Source organism: Tachypleus tridentatus, chromosome 12, assembly GCF_004210375.1.
Source record: "Tachypleus tridentatus isolate NWPU-2018 chromosome 12, ASM421037v1, whole genome shotgun sequence".
NCBI lineage: Eukaryota > Metazoa > Arthropoda > Merostomata > Xiphosura > Limulidae > Tachypleus > Tachypleus tridentatus.
The window spans coordinates 68997720-69024214 of record NC_134836.1 but is presented as its reverse complement, the minus strand read 5'-3'; the positions used below and the strand labels follow the sequence as shown (position 1 = coordinate 69024214).

At 34.7% G+C, this 26495-nt stretch overlaps 1 protein-coding gene across 1 annotated transcript in view; it reads right to left on the bottom strand.

Annotated features, from left to right (window-relative positions):
- The window catches only part of LOC143233508 (uncharacterized), a 29533-nt gene extending 13676 nt beyond the window's left edge, over nucleotides 1–15857 (bottom strand). Inside the window, exon 1 of the mRNA XM_076469803.1 lies at nucleotides 15632–15857. Within this exon, the coding sequence (XP_076325918.1) occupies nucleotides 15632–15680 (49 nt within the window). The 5' untranslated portion in view covers nucleotides 15681–15857. The remainder of the gene's footprint in view (nucleotides 1–15631) is intronic.
- Nucleotides 15858–26495: the final 10638 nt, after the last annotated feature.

The window sequence follows — 26495 nt, the reverse complement described above, 5'->3', positions numbered from 1 at the left end:
ATGAAAGAGTTTGCTTTCTTTCACCAGAAAATGAAAGTGTTATAGCCTCTTTTATCATCTTTTTTAACCCCCTTTATCCTTGAGTTTCATTTTTAACGAAGCAATGAGTAGTGATACAGGTAAACCGGGATGGAAGAAAGTAGGCCTAGCATTCATGAACGTCGTCAGGTGCAGCTCGCGTTAAATTCAAGTGGGTCACCATTTAACGTTACGTTTGGCCAAGTCTTTCGTTAACACTTCCGGATACGTTTCGTCGCCACATCTCAAAGTTTCACTTTAAACTTAATTTACAGAATCACTGATTGTTTACACACCGAACTTTTTCTTAATGCATGTTTATTATCCGTTTTTTCTCATTTTATTTAATTCCAAAAGATTCTATTATCTCACGGTGCTGCACCCTAGTGGCCCAGCGAAAATACTGATGGAATATATATAATAGAAGGGCCGATGCTTGTGGTGAGTATTGCTTAACCCATTACGAAACTCCGTACTTGGCAACAAACAACTCATCGACTTTAGGAAAGTCGCACCCAGTGGCACAGCGGAACCTCTGCGAACATACATTGCTACAAATCGGCTTTCAATACCCGTGATGGGCAGAGCAGAGATAGCTCATCGTGTAACTGTGTTTTTAGTTTCAAACAAATAAGTGTCGACAGGAATCTCCTAGATGGTTGGAATATTCCTATGGCTGTAGTAAAACTAAGAGATAAAAACTCGTTGTTTTCACTTGTAAATGGACGGGACTTAGGATTTGGGTAGTTTTATTTTATTATCTTGTTCTCTTACACAAGATGATCATGGTGAGAAAGTAATATATAGAAAATTAAACGTAGACTATATCCATGGTGAGAAGGTAATAGATAGAAAACTAAACGTAGACTATATCCATGGTGAGAAGGTAATAGATAGAAAACTAAACGAAGACTACATCCATGGTGAGAAGGTAATAGAAAACTAAACGTCGAATATATTCATGGTGAGAAGCTAACATATAGAAAACTAAGCGTAGACAACATTTATGACTAGAAGGTAATAGATAAACAGCTAAACGTAGACTATATCCATGGTGAGAAGTAATAGATAAACAACTAAACGTAGACTATATCCATGGTGAGAACGTAATAGATAGAAAACTAAACGTAGACTACATCCATGGTGAGAAGGTAATAGATAGAAAATAAACGTAGACTATATCCATGGTGAGAAGGTAATAGAAAACTAAACGTAGACTATATCCATGGTGAGAAGGTAATAGATAGAAAACTAAACGTCATAATAGAAAACTAAACGTCGAATATATTCATAGGTGAGAAGCTAATAGATAGAAAACTAAGCGTGGACAACATTCATGACTAGAAGGTAATAGATAAACAGCTAAACGTAGACTATATCCATGGTGAGAAGGTAATAGATAGAAAACTAAACGTAGACTACATCCAGGGTAAGAAGGTAATAGGTAGAAAAGTAAACGTAGACTCTATCCATGGTGAGAAGGTAATAGGTAGAAAACTAAACGTAGACTACATCCATGGTGAGAAGGTAATAGAAAACTAAACGTCGAATATATTCATGGTGAGAAGCTAATAGATAGAAAACTAAGCGTGGACAACATTCATGACTAGAAGGTAATAGATAAACAGCTAAACGTAGACTATATCCATGGTGAGAAGGTAATAGACAGAAAACTAAACATAGACTACATCCATGGTGAGAAGGTAATAGAAAACTAAACGTGGAATATATTCATGGTGAGAAGCTAATAGATAGAAAACTAAGCGTGGACAACATTCATGACCAGAAGGTAATAGATAAACAGCTAAACGTAAACTATATCCATGGTGAGAAGGTAATAGGTAAACGTAGACTACATCCATGGTGAAAGGTAACTAAACGTAGACTACATCCATGGTGAGAAGGTAATAGATAGAAAATAACTATATCCATGTGAGACTAGAAAACTATCCATGGTGAGAAGGTAATAGGTAGAAAACTAAACGTAGACTACATCCATGGTGAGAAGGTAATAGAAAACTAAACGTCGAATATATTCATGGTGAGAAGCTAATAGATAGAAAACTAAGCATAGACAACATTCATAACTAGAAGGTAATAGATAAACCGCTAAACGTAGACTATATCCATGGTGAGAAGGTAATAGACAGAAAACTAAACGTAGACTACATCCATGGTGAGAAGGTAATAGAAAACTAAACGTCGAATATATTCATGGTGAGAAGCTAATAGATAGAAAACTAAGCGTGGACAACATTCATGACCAGAAGGTAATAGATAAACAGGTAAACGTAGACTATATCCATGGTGAGAAGGTAATAGGTAGAAAACTAAACGTAGACTACATCCATGGTGAGAAGGCAATAGATAGAAAATAAACGTAGACTCTATCCATGGTGAGAAGGTAATAGGTAGAAAACTAAACGTAGAATACATCCATGGTGAGAAGGTAATAGAAAACTAAACGTCTAATGTATTCATGGTGAGAAGCTAATAGATAGAAAACTAAGCATAGACAACATTCATAACTAGAAGGTAATAGATAAACCGCTAAACGTAGACTATATCCATGGTGAGAAGGTAATAGATAGAAAACTAAACGTAGACTACATCCATGGTGAGAAGGTAATAGAAAACTAAACGTCGAATATATTCATGGTGAGAAGCTAATAGATAGAAAACTAAGCGTGGACAACATTCATGACCAGAAGGTAATAGATAAACAGCTAAACGTAGACTATATCCATGGTGAGAAGTAATAGATAAACAATTAAACGTATACTATATCCATGGTGAGAAGGTAATAGATAGAAAACTAAACGTAGACTACATTCATGGTGAGAAGGTAATAGAAAACTAAACGTCGAATATATTCATGGTGAGAAGCTAATAGATAGAAAACTAAGCGTAGACAACATTCATGACTAGAAGGTAACATATAAACAGCTAAACGTAGACTATATCCATGGTGAGAAGGTAATAGGTAGAAAACTAAACGTAGACTACATCCAGGGTGAGAAGGTAATAGGTAGAAAACTAAACGTAGACTATATCCATGGTGAGAAGTAATAGATAAACAACTAAACGTAGACTATATCCATGGTGAGAAGGTAATAGATAGAAAACTAAACGTAGACTACATCCATGGTGAGAAGGTAATAGAAAACTAAACGTCGAATATATTCATGGTGAGAAGCTAATAGATAGAAAACTAAGCGTGGACAACATTCATGACCAGAAGGTAATAGATAAACAGCTAAACGTAGACTATATCCATGGTGAGAAGGTAATAGATAGAAAACTAAACGTAGACTACATCCATGGTGAGAAGGTAATAGATAGAAAAATAAACGTAGACTACATCCATGGTGAGAAGGTAATAGGTAGAAAACTAAACGTAGACTACATCCATGGTGAGAAGGTAATAGAAAACTAAACGTCTAATCCATGGTGAGAAGGCAATAGATAGAAAATAAACGTAGACTATATTCATGGTGAGAAGCTAATAGATAGAAAACTAAGCATAGACAACATTCATAACTAGAAGGTAATAGATAAACCGCTAAACGTAGACTATATCCATGGTGAGAAGGTAATAGACAGAAAACTAAACGTAGACTACATCCATGGTGAGAAGGTAATAGAAAACTAAACGTCGAATATATTCATGGTGAGAAGCTAATAGATAGAAAACTAAGCGTGGACAACATTCATGACCAGAAGGTAATAGATAATCAGGTAAACGTAGACTATATCCATGGTGAGAAGTAATAGATAAACAATTAAACGTAGACTATATCCATGGTGAGAAGGTAATAGATAGAAAACTAAACGTAGACTACATCCATGGTGAGAAGGTAATAGAAAACTAAACGTCGAATATATTCATGGTGAGAAGCTAATAGATAGAAAACTAAGCGTAGACAACATTCATGACTAGAAGGTAACATATAAACAGCTAAACGTAGACTATATCCATGGTGAGAAGGTAATAGGTAGAAAACTAAACGTAGACTACATCCATGGTGAGAAGGTAATAGGTAGAAAACTAAACGTAGACTATATCCATGGTGAGAAGTAATAGATAAACAACTAAACGTAGACTATATCCATGGTGAGAAGGTAATAGATAGAAAACTAAACGTAGACTACATCCATGGTGAGAAGGTAATAGAAAACTAAACGTCGAATATATCCATGGTGAGAAGCTAATAGATAGAAAACTAAACGTAGACTACATCCATGGTGAGAAGGTAATAGATAGAATATAAACGTAGACTATATCCATGGTGAGAAGGTAATAGATAGAAAATTAATTTTTAAAGTTTGTGTGAATGTGACAAACCGTTACGTCTTAATTTGTGTGAATGTAACAGACCATTACGTGTTAGTGTATAATGTGTGATGTGTGTTGATGGGTAGACTGGACGGTATCATATGTGGTATGTGTTAATGTGTAGTATTAATGGTGTAATATGAAAGTATTTGTAAATGTGTGGACTGGACGGTATAATATGTGGTTTGTGTTGATGTGTAGACTGGACGGTATAATATATGGTGTGTGTTGATGTGTAGACTGGACGGTATAATATATGTTGTGTGTTGATTGTAGAATGAACGGTTTTAATTATATTTTCAAACAATTTTCAGGTCGTCTTAATACACTATTTTTAAAAATATTTTATATAATCAAACAACTTTCAAGTTGTTTGCTACTACAATTATACATATAAAATGTTTTTATTTCCAAAACATTCGACGATATGCTTGATAGAAATCCCAGGACCCCTGGTGTTGAATGCTTGAAACAATTTTGAGTAGCTACTTACAACATTAAGTCATAAACTGGTTTTATGTAGAAATCTAGGATATCGTCCACCTACCCAAGCTCACAAACTTTAATATTTGTGTTTGCCAAGTAAAGTAACTTTTGGTTCCTGGTAGAAGAAAGGTTAGCAATTCAGTGTTGTGCGAAATAGGTAATCACGTATCCCTTGAGGTGGCAGAGAAAACTGGTAAAACCAAAAGTGGGACAAAGGTTGTATATATATATATGAACCAGGAATCAAGTAAAAGTTTCCCAACAAGATATGTTCAGTGTTCAGTGTTTTATTTCCACGGATATCTCGTCAGTTAAACAATAACGATTAATTTGTCTTACATAACTGAAGTAAGAATGAAACTATTAAAACACATCTGTTGACGTTTTCTTCAAAGATTTTGACAGGGTTCGGTTTTATGGGACTGCAGATTGGGTCATCTTTGTAAGATATTAAACAACTATTTTGAATATATAACTTACTACTGTTTGTTTGTTAATTTTATGTCAGAACTATTAACAAGTAGAGAACTTACTTTTTATTTAATCTGAGAGACAACAATAACATTCTAAACCTTCCAATCAACCTCTGAAACATACAAGCATTTGATGAAACTGAGAAAGATGTATATCACAACAATATCAAAGTGTTATATCACAACAATATCAGTGTTATATCACAACAATATCGAAGTGTTATGTCACAACAATATCAGTGTTATATCACAACAATATCGAAGTGTTTCTTCCTCCATTCATGATGAAGAACGTATCAGAAGATCCGAAGCTCACAATAACAGTATATCATTATACTAGTTATACTTCACAATAACAGTATGTCATTATACTAGTTATACTTCACAATAACAGTATATCATTATACTAGTTATACTTCACAATAACAGTATATCATTATACTAGTTATATTTCACAATAACAGTATGTCATTATACTAGTTATATTTCACAATAACAGTATGTCATTATACTAGTTATATTTCACAATAACAGTATGTCATTATACTAGTTATACTTCACAATAACAGTATATCGTTATACTAGTTATACTTCACGATAACAGTATATCGTTATACTAGTTATACTTCACGATAACAGTATATCGTTATACTAGTTATACTTCACGATAACAGTATATCGTTATACTAGTTATACTTCACGATAACAGTATATCATTATACTAGTTATACTTCACGATAACAGTATATCATTATACTAGTTATACTTCACGATAACAGTATATCGGTTTCTTTGGAATTTCGCACAAAGCTACCCGAGGGCTATCTGTGCTAGCCTAATTTAGCAGTGTAAGACTAGAGGGAAGGCAGCTAGTCATCACCACCCACCGCCAACTCTTGGGCTACTCTTTTACCAACGAAAAGTGGGATTGAGCGTCACATTATAACGCCCCCACGGCTGGGAGGGCGAGCATGTTTGGCGCGACTCGGGCGCGAACCCGCGACCCTCAGATTACGAAGCGCACGCCTTAACGCGCTAGACCATGCCAGGCCCAACAATATATCATCATACTAGTTATACTTCACAATAACAGTATATCATTGTACTAGATATACTTCACAATAATAGTATGTCATTGTACTAGATATACTTCATAATAATAGTGTGTCATTATACAAGTTATGCTTCACAATAGTAGTATATTATTGTGTTAGATATACTAGATATAACTGTCAACTTTAAGCGTCCTTTATGTGACGTGATTTTTATGTCTACTGACTGACACCGACAGACAATACACTATATATTTCATGAAAGAGCCACAATGAGTTATCATAAGAGTGACATTGCTATATTTCATGACAGAGAAATGCAGACGTCGTATATGTCAGAGTACCGTTGTAGTTGTTTTTTTTTTTTTGATCAACTAGCAAAACTCAATTAAAAACTGGACTTTTAAAATGTATGACGTGTGGAAGTTTGTAAGAATATCTATGGGTAATGCACTTCAATAGGTTAGGTTTAACCGGTTACTCGAAACACGTCTAAAGATGTGTAAGGGTAGCTACAGGCTTGGTTGATTTGATCTTTGCTCAACGTATATGACCTTGAAGTAATTCTCAAATGTATGAATCAAAAAGTTCCACAGTAGTAACAATACACAGGAATATGGCCACAGAATAACACACCCTGAACTATAATATACAGGAATGTGATCACAGAATAACACACCCTGAACTATAATATACAGGAATGTGACCACAGACTAACACATCTTGAGCTACAACATACAAGAATGTGACTACAGAATAATGCATCTTTAGCTACAATATACAGGAATGTGACCACAGACTAACACATCTTGAGCTACAACATACAGGAACGTGACCACAGAATAACACACCTTGACCTAAAACATACATGAGTATGATCACACATTAACACACCTTAAGCCACAATATACAGGAATGTGATCACAAGATAGCAAACTTTCCTTTAACATGTTAACGTTGTTGGTTACACGCTTCCTGGTTCTGATATGTTAACATGTTAGAAGATGGTAATATATTAATATTGTGGGTTACAAACTTACTGTTAATGATGTGTTCTTCTGGGACAATACTGATACACACATATTGGTTCTGTCCATACGTGTTCAAAATACATCTTTATTTAAATATATTCAGGAATTTTTCTTGTGTTGCCTAAAATTATATTAATGTATTAAACATTTTTGCAGTTAACCGAATGTATGGATATCATAATCACACACTGATCCTCTTGCTAAGTTAAAGGTCACATGCCACAAACTCTACTTCATAAAGACTTGTAACAGGTTTCACGTGTACCTAACCTAAGGAATGGATTAAGTCTGTTTGGAAGGGGGTGGTATATATTCCTACATATTACTAGGACCGGGACAGGGGAAGCTCTACATTTTTATACATGTTACTACGGGTCCGGGTTTTCCATCAACACATGTATTTGTTTCAAATGTTTATTGTTGTGGATAACCTAAGGATTGTGGGATACCACACTCTGACCATCATCTTGCTTCAAAGTGTTGTAATTCGCTGTACTCTTTAGACTTTCCGCTCTAGCAACTTGTATCAGTAAGATGTGTAATGCAATGGAATTTTCAAAGTTTTTACGAGTGTGTGTTGTCTTATAGCAAAGCCACATCAGGCTATCTGCTGAGCCCACGGAAGGGAATCGAACCTCTGATTTTAGCGTTGTAAATCCGTAGAGCTACCGCTGTACTAGCGAGGGGCTCAAAGTTTTCCCGAATATAAAATATGGGTCTGGAAATAAAAAAAAACATCTCATAAACATTTTCTTACAGACAGACAGGCTTATAAAGCTGTGGAAGGAGAGAATCTCTCTCTCTCCTTTACGACTGGTGATAGAAAGTATTGAAGGAAACTAGTCTACCATTTGTAAACGGGAATCATCGTTTTCCCACCCAGTGAGAATTATTGTACTTGATATGTTGATTAAACACCAGTGTCAAATGTAGTTTAAACGTTTTCCACTTTCAACTGCTTTTTCGTAAGAATATGTGAGAGTTTAAACAAACATTTCACTAAAATAAATATATATATTGAATTGATGACCAAAAGTGTTTGGAATAGCGATGTTATACAAGCACTCAATATCGTGACTCTTTAAAATTTGTAGAGGGCGTTGGCTCTTACCAAAAGTATTGCTTATCAGCCATAACATGACAAAAAGTATGGGATATAATGTTTATATTGTAAATGGAGCCTTCTACAAATGTGCATGGTTTTTATAAACTGGTCAGTTTAGGTTGGTTTGGTGTTTCATGGCGCAAAGCAACTAGGCTTTCTGCGCGTTGTGAGATATTGACCTCAATTTCTAAATTACGGTACGTAAATATATCGAGTACGTTTTGTTGATGGGTTTTAGCAATATTGATTGAAGATAGATGCATAGGTCATGAACTGTGACCTGGTTCTTGACCTTCAAATAAGTTAGAACAGTTTCTGTTCGATATCACCGTAACTTTTGTCAAAAATACAAATTAATTATGGACTTGTATGTTGGAAGAAACTGTAGAGTCCTTGATCCATTACAATACTAAATTAGTCATTAAATTACTTAATTTACGTGTTTAAAGGGCTAAACTTGGTTATTTTGTTTATTTGTAGTTAAGCACAACACTATGCCTACCATTTGGGGGCTAAACTTGTTTAAACACGGGAAAGAATATGAGATTACAACGTCTACGTAATGGTCAGCTGATTTTAAAAGTGACTGTTTTTTAAAATAATTTGTTCCAAAACAGTGTTTATACGAATAAAATTAATCATATTAGTGATAGTTTTTTGACAATAAATATCCGCCCCCAGTGGCACAGCGGAATGTCTGCGGATTTAAACTCGAGAAAACGGCTTTCGATACCCATGGTGGGCAGAGCACTGATAGCCCATTGTGTAGCTTTGTGCTTAACTTCAAATAAACAATACGGCGAATTTACAGTTTATTTCTTGAAACTTCGAAAATCTGTTGTTTGTTTACAAAGACAAGAATTTGATATCTCCCGTAATTTCCGTAGGATTTTGTAAGTATACCATCTACTAAATACCAGGTAACTAAGTACTAGTGGAACTTGTTTATAAACATATAGACAGAGGATTAATGTTTATAAAAACAGGTTCATTCGAGTTTATCTTGAATTACGAGCTCTGAGAATTAAACATACTTCGTTTTTATTTTATTAAACAGAAGCGTTTAATGAATTAATAGTAAAAGTATTATTACAAATAAAAATTATCCAGGAAATAATTAGAGTTTATTGTTTCTTGATCACCAATAACTGTCTCAAAGTGTTTTTAGGATTTTCTATTAAATGCTGCTTGAAGTTACCTGAATCACGCTAACAACAATTCAAACTGTCTGGTTGAGAGAGTACGTAACCATAGCTACTATGTAACATCATGCGCTATTTTTCGTTACCTGTCACGTTACTACCTTAAGAAAGAATAATCTGTGTACCAGGTAGTTTGATGCTAAGTAAGTCTATGACAAAGTGCCAAGTGTATCCATATTGAGGCTAAAAGTTGGCCTTGATTTTATGTACACACTCAAAGCGTAAAGGTTTTATCCAGAATTTATACTACTGCTGTCACCTAACGAATAGTTTATATTCGACCTAGATTCTTTCGTTCAGGCCTACACTGTTGTCCTAGTAATTCACGCAGTTCACGGAACCACGCGCCAGTCGAGATGCATCTATCAGTATCTGGATGGTTCAAATGGTTTGCTCCCCTCACGGATCTAATCCTACATTTTTACGAGAAACAGTCTCTATTGTGAAACACCATTTTACTCCAACCCCAGAGGGAAAATATCTGAAGTTCTAAGTGTTGACTGTAAAGATGTTGAGCCTCTAGAATGCATGATATTGAACTAGATTCGAAGTAAATCAAGTAAGAGTGTTCCCTCGTTAGAAGTTTCTACTTATATTATCCAGTGAAATAATATCACAGTCCAGCCCATTTAAACATTAGATTAGTTTATTTGTTGCTTAAAGTTTTACGAACCGCCTTCACTCTACACAATTGTATGCCACATGTGCAAAAGACACTAAATGAACCACACTTAAGAAAAGAATAAACTTATAACAACTGACGGCTGAAGAGAAAACACACCAACTGATTCACTCTAAAAATTGCTATTATTTAGTTCCTAAGATCTCGTATTTATAATCTAACCATTAATTTACTAGAAAATTTGACGTCAAATCTTTAGAACTTTCTAAGCCTTTACTATTATAGTTTTTGATACATATGACATGCAGTTTCTTCTAGCAAAGTACAACTTTAAAAATTATAGGTTATAACTGCGTTTTTTATTCCCCCTGTCGGCTAGAGAAGAATGTTCTTAACATTTATCGGTCGTCAAATAAAATGTATCAATTCCACTGAACGGACAGATCCAGAAAACAATATAAATCATAAATGTGTCAACAAATTTCTCTGATTCCCAAATAAGAACGAGATGTAAAATAAATGTTATACGTGACGGGGCAAATTGGTTTAACACAATATGACACCTTCTGTACCGAAAAATAACGTGAACACCACACAGACACCATATAAACATCAGAATACCACATAAATCTCAGAACACCACACAAACTCCAAGATGCCACACATAAAGACATAAAGACTCCACACAAATATAAAAAAAACAACACAGATACCATAACATCACACAAACAGCAGAACACCACACAGATACCACAACACCACACAAACAGCAGAACAACACAGAGGTATTTAAACTCCACACAAACACCAGAACATCACATAGATATCAAAATTTCAGGCAAATGCCAGAACACCACATAGAAACTAAAACATCAGGGCTAAGATGGTGTGAAGGTTGTATCAAAGTTTGCAAAACATAAGTTGTGAAATTCTTAATTACCCATTTCCACCTCACAACAACAAGCTTTACCCTTTCTTTCGCTGTAAAATAATAGATAACAATAGGTGTTAATTGTATAACACGGCTGGGATATCGCAGGTTACAGAAAAATAACAAAAGGTTACCACGTGTTAATGATATCTCAAAAATTACTTTGCGTGTCGACTGTCGCTGAGCTATCTTACCTGGAAATTTTTGAAGCTCAGGATTAGAAAGGTCAGTTAGTTCTGGATCACTAGCGTCAACTGGTCAAGGATAACAACTTTGTACCTGGTCACTTCAAGATACCTAGAGGAACGTTTCATCTGATAACAGTCCAGTAGTAGTAAGGTCGTCATTTGGATATACTGTACGTGGACTGTTTGTTTTGGTTTTTAAGAAAGACCTGAACCAGGGTCATCTACTCTGGTGTCCATGATTATGGGCTCACAAACACAAAGGAAAGAAGCTAATCGATAATACCCCACCTCCCAAGTCCTGGGCTACTTTTTCTTATCGAGTATTGGTATTTGACCCTCACTTTTATAACGCATTCACGGCCCCAAAATGGGGTTTGGGATATTAGACTTACATGTCAGTCTGTAGTGTTGTAAAGAGCAAATTCAACCATATACAATATAGTGGACAGCACATGTAGTGGACGATATAAAAACAAACGAGTTACTATTATTTTTGTCATCGGTAGATATCCAGTAAGATGTCAAAAGAAACACTTAGCGACACAGATCATATCATTAAAAATGAATAACTAAATATCATGATATTCTAACTACATAGTGATATTCATCTATGAACTTAGATTTATGATATCCGATGTTTGGTTTTGTTACCAAACCAAACTTGTAGTTCAAGACATTCTATAACAAGGTCATTCAAATCATAAAAGGGTAGCCACTTAATGTTAAGTAGATTCGAACGTGTATGATGTACTATTTGTATAAACGTGTCCCCCCCTAAAACTATCTTTATTATGCTGGTAAATCCTTATTTTTGAACATGATATAGTAACTGGTGTGCCCGTCATGATTAATGAAAAGTTTTCTTGTGTGTAATTGTAACAAACACAAAAACGCCCATAAAAACTGCAAAATACAAAATGTTACACCTGCAAGTTTGTGTGTATCTCTGCATGGACCCAACAAACCTTCATGTCAAATTTGATGAAGGCCCATTAACAGTGGACAAAGTAGTGGCTAAAAGCCCCAAAATACAAAATTAAAAATATGTTTATATCTCTCCATTGACCCAATGAACCTCCATACCAAAGTTGGTGAATATCCATCTATATTGGCTGAGGTAGTGGTTCAAAAACATCTAAACAAACAACAAAATGAAAAATTGTATGTAGTAAACATGGACCTAATGAAACCAAATTTGGTGAATATCCATCCATAAGTGTGGTAGTGGTACAAAAACGTCTATAAAAACCGCAAAGTGAAAATTTGTATGTAATTAAGCGTGGACCTAATGAACCTGCATACCAAATTTGATGGATATCCATCCACACCTTGCAATGTAGTTACATGAACGTACACCATACAACATATTCCATACAACGGTTTGATATGGCCAGGTGGATTAAGACGCTCGATTCATAATCTGAGTGTCGCGGGTTCGAATTCCCGTCGCACCAAATATGCTCGCCCTTTCCGCCGTGGGGGCGTTGTAATGTGACGGTCATTCCCACTATTCGTTGGTAGAAGAGTAGCCAAAGAGTTGGCGGTGGGCGGTGATGACTAGCTGCCTTCCCTCTAATCTCATACTGCAAACGTAGGGATAGCTAGCGCAGATAGCTCTCGTGTAACTTTGCGCGAAATTAAAAAACAAACAAACACCATACAACATACAGTAAGTACTATTACATTTATATAGTTTAACTTTATATACTTCCAAACTTAAGATCAGCCGTCCGGTGGGAACATAAATTAAAACCGTGACGTTTCAGCCCATGAAAACAAGCCATCTTCAGTTAAAGCATGATTAACAGTTATTGGTTGTTTCAAAGCACAAAGCTTCACGATGGGCTGTCTGTGTTATACCTCCGTGAATGTCAGAACCTAATTTTTAACGTTATAATCGCTCTAACGTATCGCTGAATGCACGATTAAACAACAAATTCAGAGTGTAACGATTACTTACTCTGGACAACAAAGCACGTGTTGAATTATAAATATTTAACACAGGGACGATAATAATTTACAATAAATATAAAATACAGAAACATGTAGGTGGAATTATTTAGAATATAAATCGTAGGACGTTTGTTAGAAGGTTGTAACGTTTGTTAAATGTAACTTCTACATTTTTCCTCTTTATAACAAGTTCATGATGTTAAATTCACTCATTTTTTAAAGCTTATAATCAGTTGGACCTAACGACGGCTGCGACATCTAGCGCCTAATCCGGATTGGAATTTAAGGGACATGTCCTCTTCTTCTATCCTTTACTCTTGATTTACTATCTCTCGCCGTGATTTACGCTTGAAAATACTATTTTTTATTGTCACACACGAATAAAAGTTGTATGTATCCAAAAAGTCCGGTACCCTATCTGACCCCTCTGAATGTCCATGATCAAATGTAATGAAAGTAGTATTACTTACGTAATTATCATTGTCACTTCGTAAACAGTTCAAATTATAATATACACTGTTTACTTGGTTAGCTTTCTAAAATAATGTTGGACAATAAACAAACAAGAAAAACATTTTTAACATTCTAATAAGTAACCATTCCAGTTTTGCGTTTTATGCTAGCTTTAATTGTAGTAATTAACTAATCGAATGTTACGTTATATGGTAGCTTTAAGCGGCCTGTTAATGTTAAATATTAGTCGTTTATTGAACTGCTCACAGAGCTACCAGAGGACTACCTGCGCTAGGCGTCCTTAATTTAGAAGTGATAGACTAGAGAGAATTTAGCTAGTTAACATCACACTTTCGCCAAGTCACGGACTTTTCAAATCAAAAAGTGGAATTAACCATAACATTCTAACGCCATCGAAATTAAAAGTGAAACAAGAAACATTATGTGTTTAACAGAGGAAGAAAACAATTTGTTTGTGTTCTAAATAATCTCCATTTTTGTGAGGTTTGGCTTGTTTGGTATGTTATTGGGATTATGGCCGAAAATTTCGCTAAATGATAAGTTAGTGAATTTTTATCGTTATTAGTTCAGGTTTAATAAACTTCCATAATCTTGTTAGAACGGCATATTGAACTATATTAATTTCTGGGATAATTTTTGTTCCTATTTATATATATATATTGGTAGCTTAATTTGATCATATAATAAAGACAATGAAACGCAAAGATAAACAAAGTGCTATGTGTATCCTGTCTGCCGTAGGGACTAGAAACCTAGATTTTGGAGTTATAATTCCATAAAGTCACTGCTGATCCCCATCAGACAGGATTTCCTGTTGAGTGCAGAACTGAATAATAAGCTTTTTTAGTTGTGTTCACCGCCGGTAATCGAAATCCGGGCTTTAGCATAAGGTATTAAGCTTAGCTGATTCAGTGGGGATATAATAAAAACAAGAGAATACAATAACAGAACTCGAGAGATTACCAGGTAATATATACACATACACCAATTATTAGACAGAGGGCATGTCCTCTTATAAGTGGCGAATTACTGAACCGATTGCCACAAATCAGACATCTATATACCCTTGGTACCCTGTGAACTGATATAACGGAATGGGCACTTGGATACGTCCTCTCTATGTAACGACTGGGGTCTATATGTCATCTAGTAGATAAAGAAAGATAAATAATATGTATAAGGTACGAAGGAACAGTATTTATGGGTAACAATACCAATATACACAGAGCAAAAACAGCAACAATACAGAAAAACGGGTAAGAAAAGGTATGGTGTAGAGAGTACAGACAATTGAAAGTTAAGCCTAGGACGTATTATTATTTAAGGACCGATAACTAATTTACACGCGGAAACGTTGTTCTCAAGGGGATCTATGTATAAAAAAGTGGCCTAACAGACGTAACAGTCTGCGTGCATCAACAAATCAATGTGAGTAACTTTAACTTTCTCTCGAAATTTTAATTGTATAGAAATCACGCCTAATCCTCTTTTCAAGTCACAGATATTAAAGTAAACGTTATACCATACAAAATAACATGAAAACGAGCGAAAGTTTTCGATGTTGAAACAAATTCGAATTGTGAATGGTTTGTAAGAAAATAAATGATACGAAGTAATTTCGACTTTTTTTGTAATAAACAAATCAATGAATAAAAAATATAGAAAGGTTGATCTGTTTCCAAGATACTTCTTGTTTATGAAATACCAGAGGAAAAATATTTTAAATATCTTACTTTTAAAATTCGTACGTCAAAACTTACCGGTTAAGAAAACTGTCACGTGAAGCAGTACCTTGGTTGACTGTCTCATTTTATCTTAACAAACAGTTAGTTCAAACAAATACAATAGTCAGGATTTCGCCTTGTTTCTACCAGGTGTGGACTGGTGGAGAATTGTCGCCCTGGTTTTCTTCTGTTACATCACAGATCCATCCGAGCAGCTGCTCTGTCGCCTGTTGACAGACTGACAACGAACACCCGACCGATCGGAAGTATCACTGCTGAACTAACATTCTGAAAACAGCGACATCTTAAGGTGAATGAACGAACTACCTATGACTTCGGAAGGAATTTGTCAACTCCGTATTCGGCGCCTCCTAATGTTACTTAGCATATTTATTCAAACACTAATATGAAACGTCCACGAGAGAACTTGCTTCGACTTTGCAATCGAGTAACGAATGTGTTCAAAATATAATCTAAATTATTATTTAACTAACCTTTCAGCTCCCATGATGGTTTTATAGTAAATTTCACGAACTGGGAGTGATAGAAACAATGATTTTCGAATACCCCAACTGGGGACTTCTCCTTTGAAGGGAGAGAAAATAATATTTATATGCAAAAGCAGATAAAGGTAACGCTATAGTCATAATGAACACAATGAATACATCCAAAAAATGAATAACATCCAATCAGACACGAACAAATTTAAACCAATACACACGAATCCAACAAAGACACACGAGACGCAACTGAACAAATTACTACTACAAATGAAAAAAGCCAACACAATTTCACAAACACTTTATTCCTACCTACGTAAAACCGACTCACGCACACCGCAAATATACGGCATTCCCAAACCTCATAAACCAGATTGTCCATTACGACCAATAATGTCCACATATGAATCGTTTAATTACAATCTTGGTAAATACATAGCATGAGCATTATCCAAATATGTAACACCAGCCAGCTCATTCATCAAAGACTCTTTTAATTTCAAGTCTAATCTAAATCAACTTAATCATAAAGCCTTAATGGCCAGTTTCGATGTTATATCCCTCTTTACAGAAGTTCCAACCACTGAAGCCTGCAAGATAGCCTTAGAACTCTATATCCGAGACCCTAACCCAACTATAGACATTCCCAGTAACCAGCTAGCAACCCTCATAGAATTCACCACGATAAAGACGAACTTCATGTTCAACAACCAAAACTATATACAAACAAATGGCCTAAGCATGGGCAACCCAGTATCACCAGTTCTAGCCAATATTTTTATGACACAAGTTGAAACACAAGCAATTAACACAGCATTACATCCACCACTATACTGGTACAGATATGTAGATGACACGATTGCGGGATTCAAATCTACAGAACACATACTTAATTTTTTCAATCACATTAACTCTATACATCCCAACATTAACTTCACATGTGAACAGGAAGAAAGCAATCAAATATCATTTCTTAACCTCAAAATTACAAGAACCGACACACAATTCAAAACATAAATCCACCGAAAAATCACCCATACTGGACTATACATTCCTTGGGACTCAGCACGTGAAACAAAACAAAAACTCAACATACTAAGAAACCAAATAAACACAGCCATAAAACTATGCTCACCAGATAAAATTAACGATGAATTAGACAAAATAAAACAATACTTCATCAACATCAATAAGTTTCCTCCACAAACCGTAGAAAACATTATACGCACACACCTAGACAGAAAGCAAAATCAAGCAACTAAAGTAAATATATCTCACGAATCAAAAAATCACGAAACCATATACTGCTGCATACCATATATTCCCGACATCAGCAGACAAATAACCAACATTTGGCAAAACCTAGCAACAAAATATGATATTCCAGTTAATACCAAATTTATTCAAAGACCAGGCACAAAACTGAGGTCTATACTATGTAAAAACTACACTGACAAACACCACACCAACATTATTTATAAAATACAATGTGATAACTGCCACGACTTCTATATTGAGAAACAAGTAGAAAAATGGAAACCAGATTCAAAGAACGTAAAAAGTCACCTTCACACGTTTTCGAACACTGCAAGTCAAATAAACACAACATAACCATAGAAAACACTCAAATACTAAATAAAGAAACAAACATAAACAAACGCAAAATTAAAGAAGCCTTACTTATACAACAACTTAAACCCAAAATAAACCAATATAAAGGAACGCCTTTATACCTATATTAATATAATAAAATAAATAAAATTATATATTCAAACATCTAATACCGCCCTCTACATTCCGACACTCAGTTACACAACCCCTTTCAAACATGTGGTCAGCTTCCGGTCAGTTACCTCTTTCTTTGTGAACCTGACGATGACCGAAGAAGGTCGAAAATTTGTTCGCTCTTCTATGTAAAATATTTTCTCAACCCAAACGAGCCGTTTTTACATATAAATTTCTCAACAAGTGGGTTTCTCGACATCACTGAAAATAATATTTATTTTATTAGCAGCGTTTTAGGTTATACATATTAATATATTCATTTTAAATACATGTATTTAATATGTATATTAGTAGTGTTTGGTTTATTTATTTTAAATACATATATTTAAAATGTTTTAGTAGTGTTTTGGTTTATACCTTTAAATTCATATATTTAATATGTATATTAGCATTGTTTGGATTCATTGGTTTTAAATACATATATTTAATATGTATATTAGCCGTGTTTGTTTTATTCATTTTAAATACATATATTTATTATGGATATCAGCAGTGTTTAGATTAATTCCTTGAAATACGTATATTTAATATGTATATCAGCAGTATTTGGTTTATTCCTTTAAATACATATATTTAATATGCATATAAGCAGTATTTGGTTTATTCCTTGAAATACGTATATTTAAAATGTGTTTTAGCAGTGTTTTGGTTTATACCTTTAAATTTATATATTTAATATGTATACTCTTCAAAAAAATAAACGCAAAAGGCAAAATATGAGACACATTGTTAACAAGTTTATTCCGGGTAGTTCTGTATGACATGTGTGAAACTTTGCACATTCACTGCTGAACATCCAAAGTCTGCAAAGGCGAAATCCACGCTCACTAGGTGAAGTTTAACGTCACTCAACGTCAATAACGAGTATGCCCCCCCGTGAGCATTAATAACTGCTTGGCATCTCCTGCCCATTGAAGCGATGAGATGACGAATCACATCCTGTGGAATGGCTGTCCACTCAGCCTGCAAAGCTGCTGCAAGTTGAGGTAGAGTCTGCATTTGAGGTTGTTGCCGTCGCAGACATCGGTCCAACTCGTCCCAAAGATGTTCGATGGGGTTTAAATCTGGTGATCTGGAGGGCCAGGGAAGAACGTTGATGTCGTGGTGTCTCAAGAAGACAATGGTGAGTCGGGCTGTTTGAGGACGGGCGTTGTCATGTTGATAAACGTCGTTGACGTTCACCATGATGGGTTGCACATGGGGCCTAAGAATCTCGTAGGCGGTTGCGTACGGTCTGATCGGAAATCCTACGCAGCCCTGGTATGGTTGAGGCAGTAGACGTCGCAGTGGTGGTCCTATCCCGAAGGTGACGTAACCGGATGTTGCAATCTTGTGCGGGCGTGGTCACACGAGGTCTGCCAGATCGTGGACGGTCACAAGTTGATCCATGTTGTTGGTGACGATTCTATAGCCTTGTGATGGTGCTTGGGTGGACATTCACAGCTCTGGCAGCATCTGATCGAGATTCGCCTGCTTCCAAGCCACCAATGGCGTTGTTACGTTGTGCTTCAGTCAGTCTTGGTGTAACTGTATTGCGTATCGGTGGCTTAACACTGAGCTATGGAAACCGAGAACCCGTCACTTTTATAGGGATTTTGCACATGTTGCACTTGCAGAACATACAGATGTCTCACACAAATTTATTGGACAAACATGCGTTTTGGCGAAAAATCCGATGTTTTCCTCCGTTTTCAAAGTGCACAACTTTTATTGTCATTTTGGTCTGACAATCAGTGCCTTAACACGTGTAACATCACATACTCTGAGCTTGTAACGTTATTACATATATTTCTCTTTAAAATAACAGAAATATCTCTTTTGCGTTTCTTTTTTTGAAGAGTATATATTAGCAGTGTCTGGTTTATTCATTTTAAATACTTATAGTTAATATATGTATTGGCAGTGTTTTGGTTGATTCCTTTAAATACATATATTTAATATATACATCAGCCGTGTTTGGTTTATTCCTTTAAATACGTATATTTAAAATGTTTTTTAGCAGTGTTTTGGTTTATACCGTTAAATTCATATATTTAATATGTATATTAGCAGTGTCTTATTTATTCATTTTAAATACTTATGGTTAATATATGTATTGGCAGTGTTTTGGTTGATTCCTTTAAATACATATATTTAATATGTATATCAGCCGTGTTTGGTTTATTCATTTAAATACGTATATTTAATATGTATATTAGCAGTGTTTGGTTTATTCCTTTAAATACTTATATTTAATATGTATATTAGCAGTGTTTGGATTAATTTTTTATTATTTGTTTTTTTTTTTTGTCAATTCATCTTTTTGTTTTGGTTTTACTTCGTATATTAGATTTCAGTTTTTATTTAAGCTTCCCTTTTTCACACATAAATGTAGTTTTGGTTTTGGTTTTGATATATTATGCCACATGTAGTTGAAAGTCGAGGAAATGGGCAATAATGATTTCTTTAAATTGTATCGCTTTTTATCTAGTTTTCGACCAGAGAACTATTAAATCTTGCCCTCGCATGTAATTAACTTATAGGTTCAAGTTCTCGAACGGCATGTGGTGATAATGGTCATTTTTGTTAATTTTTCGTAAAACATACAAATTAAGTGTGTTTCTTGTTGGATTATTAGTAATTCTGTAGCCTGCTTTTAGTTCAGATGCAGTAGACTTTGTAATTGTTGTTTCATCAAGAGGACGTTCTACGTACGTGTTACAAAACAGTTTTGGTTCGTGTATTTAATATAATCTGTATCATACTCACTGGTTTTATTCTGGCAGAACGTGCCGTTATATTTTCAATGAAAGTTGAGCAAAAACAAGAGATATTACAAAACAATAATTTATTCTAACAAGATCGAAATATAGTTTTATTTGTGCAATTTACATTTCAAATTGTGCTCATATCATCAAATGTGACAGCACCACCTAGAGGTGAGATCGAGTGTCTAATTGGGATGGTCATAGGGAGGAATGGGGTATAACAGGTAAAAGTTGTAGAGGCTCGAATCTTTGTCTCCGGATATAAATGAACTGAGAGTATGTAGGTACTTAAAATATTTGTCACAAGACATTAGTATTAGACTATTATATTTTTGGAAAACTACGTTCTTAAAAGTCAATTAATTATAATGATGTTTTTACCAGTTGGAAAGATACGTTCACGCCGTAACAACGCATACATACTGTCCAAAATAACACCAACCAGTGTTAAACGTATACTTCATTCATTGTTTTTGTCGAAACTCACTAACACTTCAAAACATTATACAGGGTGGCCCGTAAGTCCCTACCCATCCATATGTTATTATGTTATATTCAATTACACATGTATTATAAAGTTGTTTCTTTTTTGGGGAAATGTGGTCGATGTAAGCCAATTTACACTTGAAAATGTCTCACAGAACATGGCGTTGCATAACATTATGCAGCGAGAATGAGGGACAGCACACAGATACACTGGATACATAAGATATATGGATGGGTAGGGACTCACGGGCCACCCTGTACAGAACCGAGATGCGTTTCGACACTAAATAATCTGACGTTATATGAACGGTTTCAGTTTGATAAATAACCAAAACGTTTTGCTTTTTAAACATTAATTATTCGTTTATTAGCCCTAAAATAATCTTGAGGAAGTGTACATTGTATGTATTCGTAACCATTTTGTTGTAGATAGCTCTAAACTGGTAACCGAGTATCAGAACTACGGATTATTTCTTGAATTTATACAAGGAAAGTGCAGTGAAGGAAGTCAACCGTAAACCTTAAGAATCTGTTACGTCCACAAGGACACTTAGAAAGTTTGTATAAAACTCATCATTAGTTCTGCTAGTTTGATTACAGAGTAAGTTGTTGTCCATGTGCAACAAACACGTTTCTGTCATGTACCTCCTATAACACTTAAGTTTATTATATACATTTAATACTTTATTATTTTCTGTAAAAAAACTTGCAATAGTTGATTAAGACGTGCAGGTCATATGTATCACATCATATATGTTTTAGTGTCAAATGGAACAATACAAATAGAATGTGTTTAGTAATGAACAACAATACATGTTCTGGACACTAAATTTCATAACAAACTTTGTTCATGTCATGCTATGCCAGTATTAACCAAACATCTGTTTCTTTCTGTGTTTTATAAGCTTATTTTAAACGTTAGCCTTCCTCTGCAGTATTAAAAGTGCCAGTATTAACCTCACATCTGTTTCTTTCTGTTTTATAAGCTTATTTTAAACGTTAGCCTTCCTCTGCAGTATTAAAAGTGCCAGTATTAACCTCACATCTGTTTCTTTCTGTGTTTTATAAGCTGATTTTAAACGTTAGCTTTCCTCTGCAGTATTAAAAGTGCCAGTATTAACCTCACATCTCTTTCTTTCTGTTTTATAAGCTTATTTTAAACGTTAGCCTTCCTCTGCAGTATTAAAAGTGCCAGTATTAACCTCACATCTGTTTCTTTCTGTGTTTTATAAGCTGATTTTAAACGTTAGCCTTCCTCTGCAGTATTAAAAGTGCCAGTATTAACCTCACATCTCTTTCTTTCTGTGTTTTATAAGCTTCTTTTAGACGTTAGTCTTCCTCTTCAGTATTAAAAGTGCCAGGATTAACCTCACATCTGTTTCTTTTTTGTGAACAATCTAATGTGATTAGTTTGTCTACCGATATTTTGGTCAAAATGTTAATTACATTATTTTCATTCTAAGGTTTATTAGATAGTTTATACATGGTCAGTGCAGCTTGTCAGTTTGTACCTTCACGCGTCCTGAACCATAGGTCAAGTGATTTCTAACACGAAGAAAAGTGACATCCAAAATATATATGTAAAAACGGCTGGCATGGACAGAGAGAGCACTATGTTGAGGAGCGAACAACGTTTCGACATTCTTCGGTCATCGTCACAAAGAACCTAACGATGACCGAAAAAAGTCGAAACGTTGTTCGCTCCTCAACATAGTGCTTTCTCTGCCCACACCAGCCGTTTTTACATACATATTTTTTCTCTTCAAGTGGATTTTCTCTTCATCACGGAAAAGTGAAGCCCCTTCAGGTGCATGTGAGACGTCAGCACTCTAAACACTGAAAAAGATCTCCCTGCCACTCAGCACTTCAACCAGTACGATCATTCCATTAACGATGTCACTCTCACTGACATTGAAACAGGATTCAAAACTAAATCAGACAGAGAAATAAAAGAAGCATAATGGATTGCCAAGCTAAACACTGTTCAAACTTTCTTAATTAAACTAGATCCAGGAATCAGTGATCTCCGGCCATCTCTGTTAGAAAAAAACAACTTTTTTTCATGTAATGTGAAATTTGAATTTCCTAAAACTTACTATTTGTTTAAGGTAGTTTTTATATCTGTTTTTATAAATCGATTAGTATAACATATTTTTAATTAGTCTCCAGGTGTCATCTTTATTTTACTTAAACACTTTAAATATACATATATTTAGCAATTTCTAAATTAATATATCACTAACGTCTTTTCAGACACACTCTCGCCATCGGCTAAATTGCATTGGAAATGAGACGCTCACAACAGTGTAGAAAGAAATCAAGAATTCCCGGAAAACCGGATGACCCCCATGATGTCACTAAACACCCTCTACATTTGTTCAATCTCGCTACCACTCCCAGTTTGCTTCTGAAGAAGAAAGGTGCACCTTTCGAAAGCGCTCGGATTTCTATTTCATTTTTATCAAGACTTCTTCAACCTACGTGTTTTTAGAACATCGTGAGTTGGAACTCTTGAAAACTATAGGTAGAACACGTCACGTAATAATTTGTATATGTATATTATTGTAATCAGTACGACATGGGATTACTTGTATGTGATGATTATGTATTACACACAAAGACTTATTTTATAATTACGTGAGGCTAAACGAATAAGCACCGTCTGCCAAATGTCACGTTCCATGCTGCCCTCGCTTTTCCACTTGTGGATGTTCTAGTGTGTCTTGAAATCTGGACATATGCCACATACTCTTTGAATACTGTCTTAGTACGCCAAATTTTGGCTCTCTTGGTTCACCATGTCGTAGTTACTGACCACCCCCACGTTCAAGCAAAGTTACACACCGATGTATACATGTATTACCTAACATATTTTAAAAGTCAGAAATCATCTAAATCCGTGAAGAATATGATATGTTTGAGAATTTTTTATATACTGCACATGTAATAGAAATGATCTATGTACATGTACGTTTTGTTTAGGAGACGTTCGCTGTTTCAAATTTTTGGTAAACCGAAGCAATTTATAGCATTATTAGAACGTGAAATGAACTCGTTGGCAATCAACGTATGGTGTAATGAATGAATTATTAATAACCAATTCATGTTTTGGTAACCGGAAAATTGGACACCAATTAATTTTAGAAGGGGTGTTAAAACTTCGCAACATATTACATCTACACAGTTGATATAATAGAGTACATTAAACTGGTGATGTAGTAGAACTGTTATCTGTGCAGTTCATATAATAGAGTACATTAAACTGGTGATGTACTAGAACTATATCTATACAGTTGATAAAATAGAGTACATTAAACTGGTGCTGTAGCAGAACTACATCTATACAGTTCATATAATAGAGTATATTAAACTGGTGCAGTTGCAGAACTACATCTATACAGTTCATATAATAGAGTACATTAAACTGGTGATGTAGTAGAACTGTATCTGTGCAGTTCATATAATAGAGTACATTAAACTGCTGCTGTAGCAGAACTACATCTATACAGTTTATATAATAGAGTACATTAAACTGGTGCTTTAGTAGAACTATATACAGTTGATATAATAGAGTACATTAAACTGGTGCTATAGTAGAACTATACACAGTTTATATAATGCAGTACATTAAACTGGTGCTGTAGTACGACTATACTGTTGATATAATAGAGTACATTAAACTGGTGCTATAGTAGATCTGTATCTATACAGTTGATATAATAGAGTACAGTAAACTGGTGCTGTAGTAGATCTGTATCTATACAGTTGATATAATACAGTACATTACACTGGTGCTGTAGTAGATCTGTATCTATACAGTTGATATAATACAGTACATTAAACTGGTGCTGTAGTAGATCTGTATCTATACAGTTGATATAATAGAGTACATTAAACTGGTGCTATAGTAGAACTATATCTACACAGTTTATATAATAGAGTACATTAAACTGGTGCTGTAGTACGACTATACAGTTGATATAATATTGATATAATAGAGTACGTTAAACTGGTGATGTAGTAGATCTGTATCTATACAGTTGATATGATAGAGTACATTAAACTGGTGCTGTAGTACGACTATACAGTTGATATAATAGAGTACATTAAACTGGTGCTGTAGTACGACTATACAGTTGATATAATAGAGTACATTAAACTGGTGCTGTAGTACGACTATACAGTTGATATAATATTGATATAATAGAGTACGTTAAACTGGTGATGTAGTAGATCTGTATCTATACAGTTGATATGATAGAGTACATTAAACTGGTGCTGTAGTACGACTATACAGTTGATATAATAGAGTACATTAAACTGGTGCTGTAGTACGACTATACAGTTGATATAATAGAGTACATTAAACTGGTGATGTAGTACGACTATACTGTTGATATAATAAAGTACATTAAACTGGTGATGTAGTACGACTATACTGTTGATATAATAGAGTACATTAAACTGGTGATGTAGTACGACTATACAGTTGATATAATAGAGTACATTAAACTGGTGCTGTAGTACGACTATACAGTTGATATAATAGAGTACATTAAACTGGTGATGTAGTACGACTATACTGTTGATATAATAGAGTACATTAAACTGGTGCTGTAGTACGACTATACTGTTGATATAATAAAGTACATTAAACTGGTGATGTAGTACGACTATACAGTTGATATAATAGAGTACATTAAACTGGTGATGTAGTACGACTATACAGTTGATATAATAGGGTACATTAAACTGGTGCTGTAGTACGACTATACAGTTGATATGATAGAGTACATTAAACTGGTGATGTAGTACGACTATACAGTTGATATAATAGAGTACATTAAACTGGTGATGTAGTACGACTATACAGTTGATATAATAGAGTACATTAAACTGGTGATGTAGTACGACTATACAGTTGATATAATAGAGTACATTAAACTGGTGATGTAGTACGACCATACAGTTGATATAATAGAGTACATTAAACTGGTGATGTAGTACGACCATACAGTTGATATAATAGAGTACATTAAACTGGTGCTGTAGTACGACCATACAGTTGATATGATAGAGTACATTAAACTGGTGATGTAGTACGACTATACTGTTGATATAATAAAGTACATTAAACTGGTGATGTAGTACGACCATACTGTTGATATAATAGAGTACATTAAACTGGTGATGTAGTACGACTATACTGTTGATATAATAGAGTACATTAAACTGGTGATGTAGTACGACTATACTGTTGATATAATAGAGTACATTAAACTGGTGATGTAGTACGACTATACTGTTGATATAATAGAGTACATTAAACTGGTGCTGTAGTACGACTATACAGTTGATATAATAGAGTACATTAAACTGGTG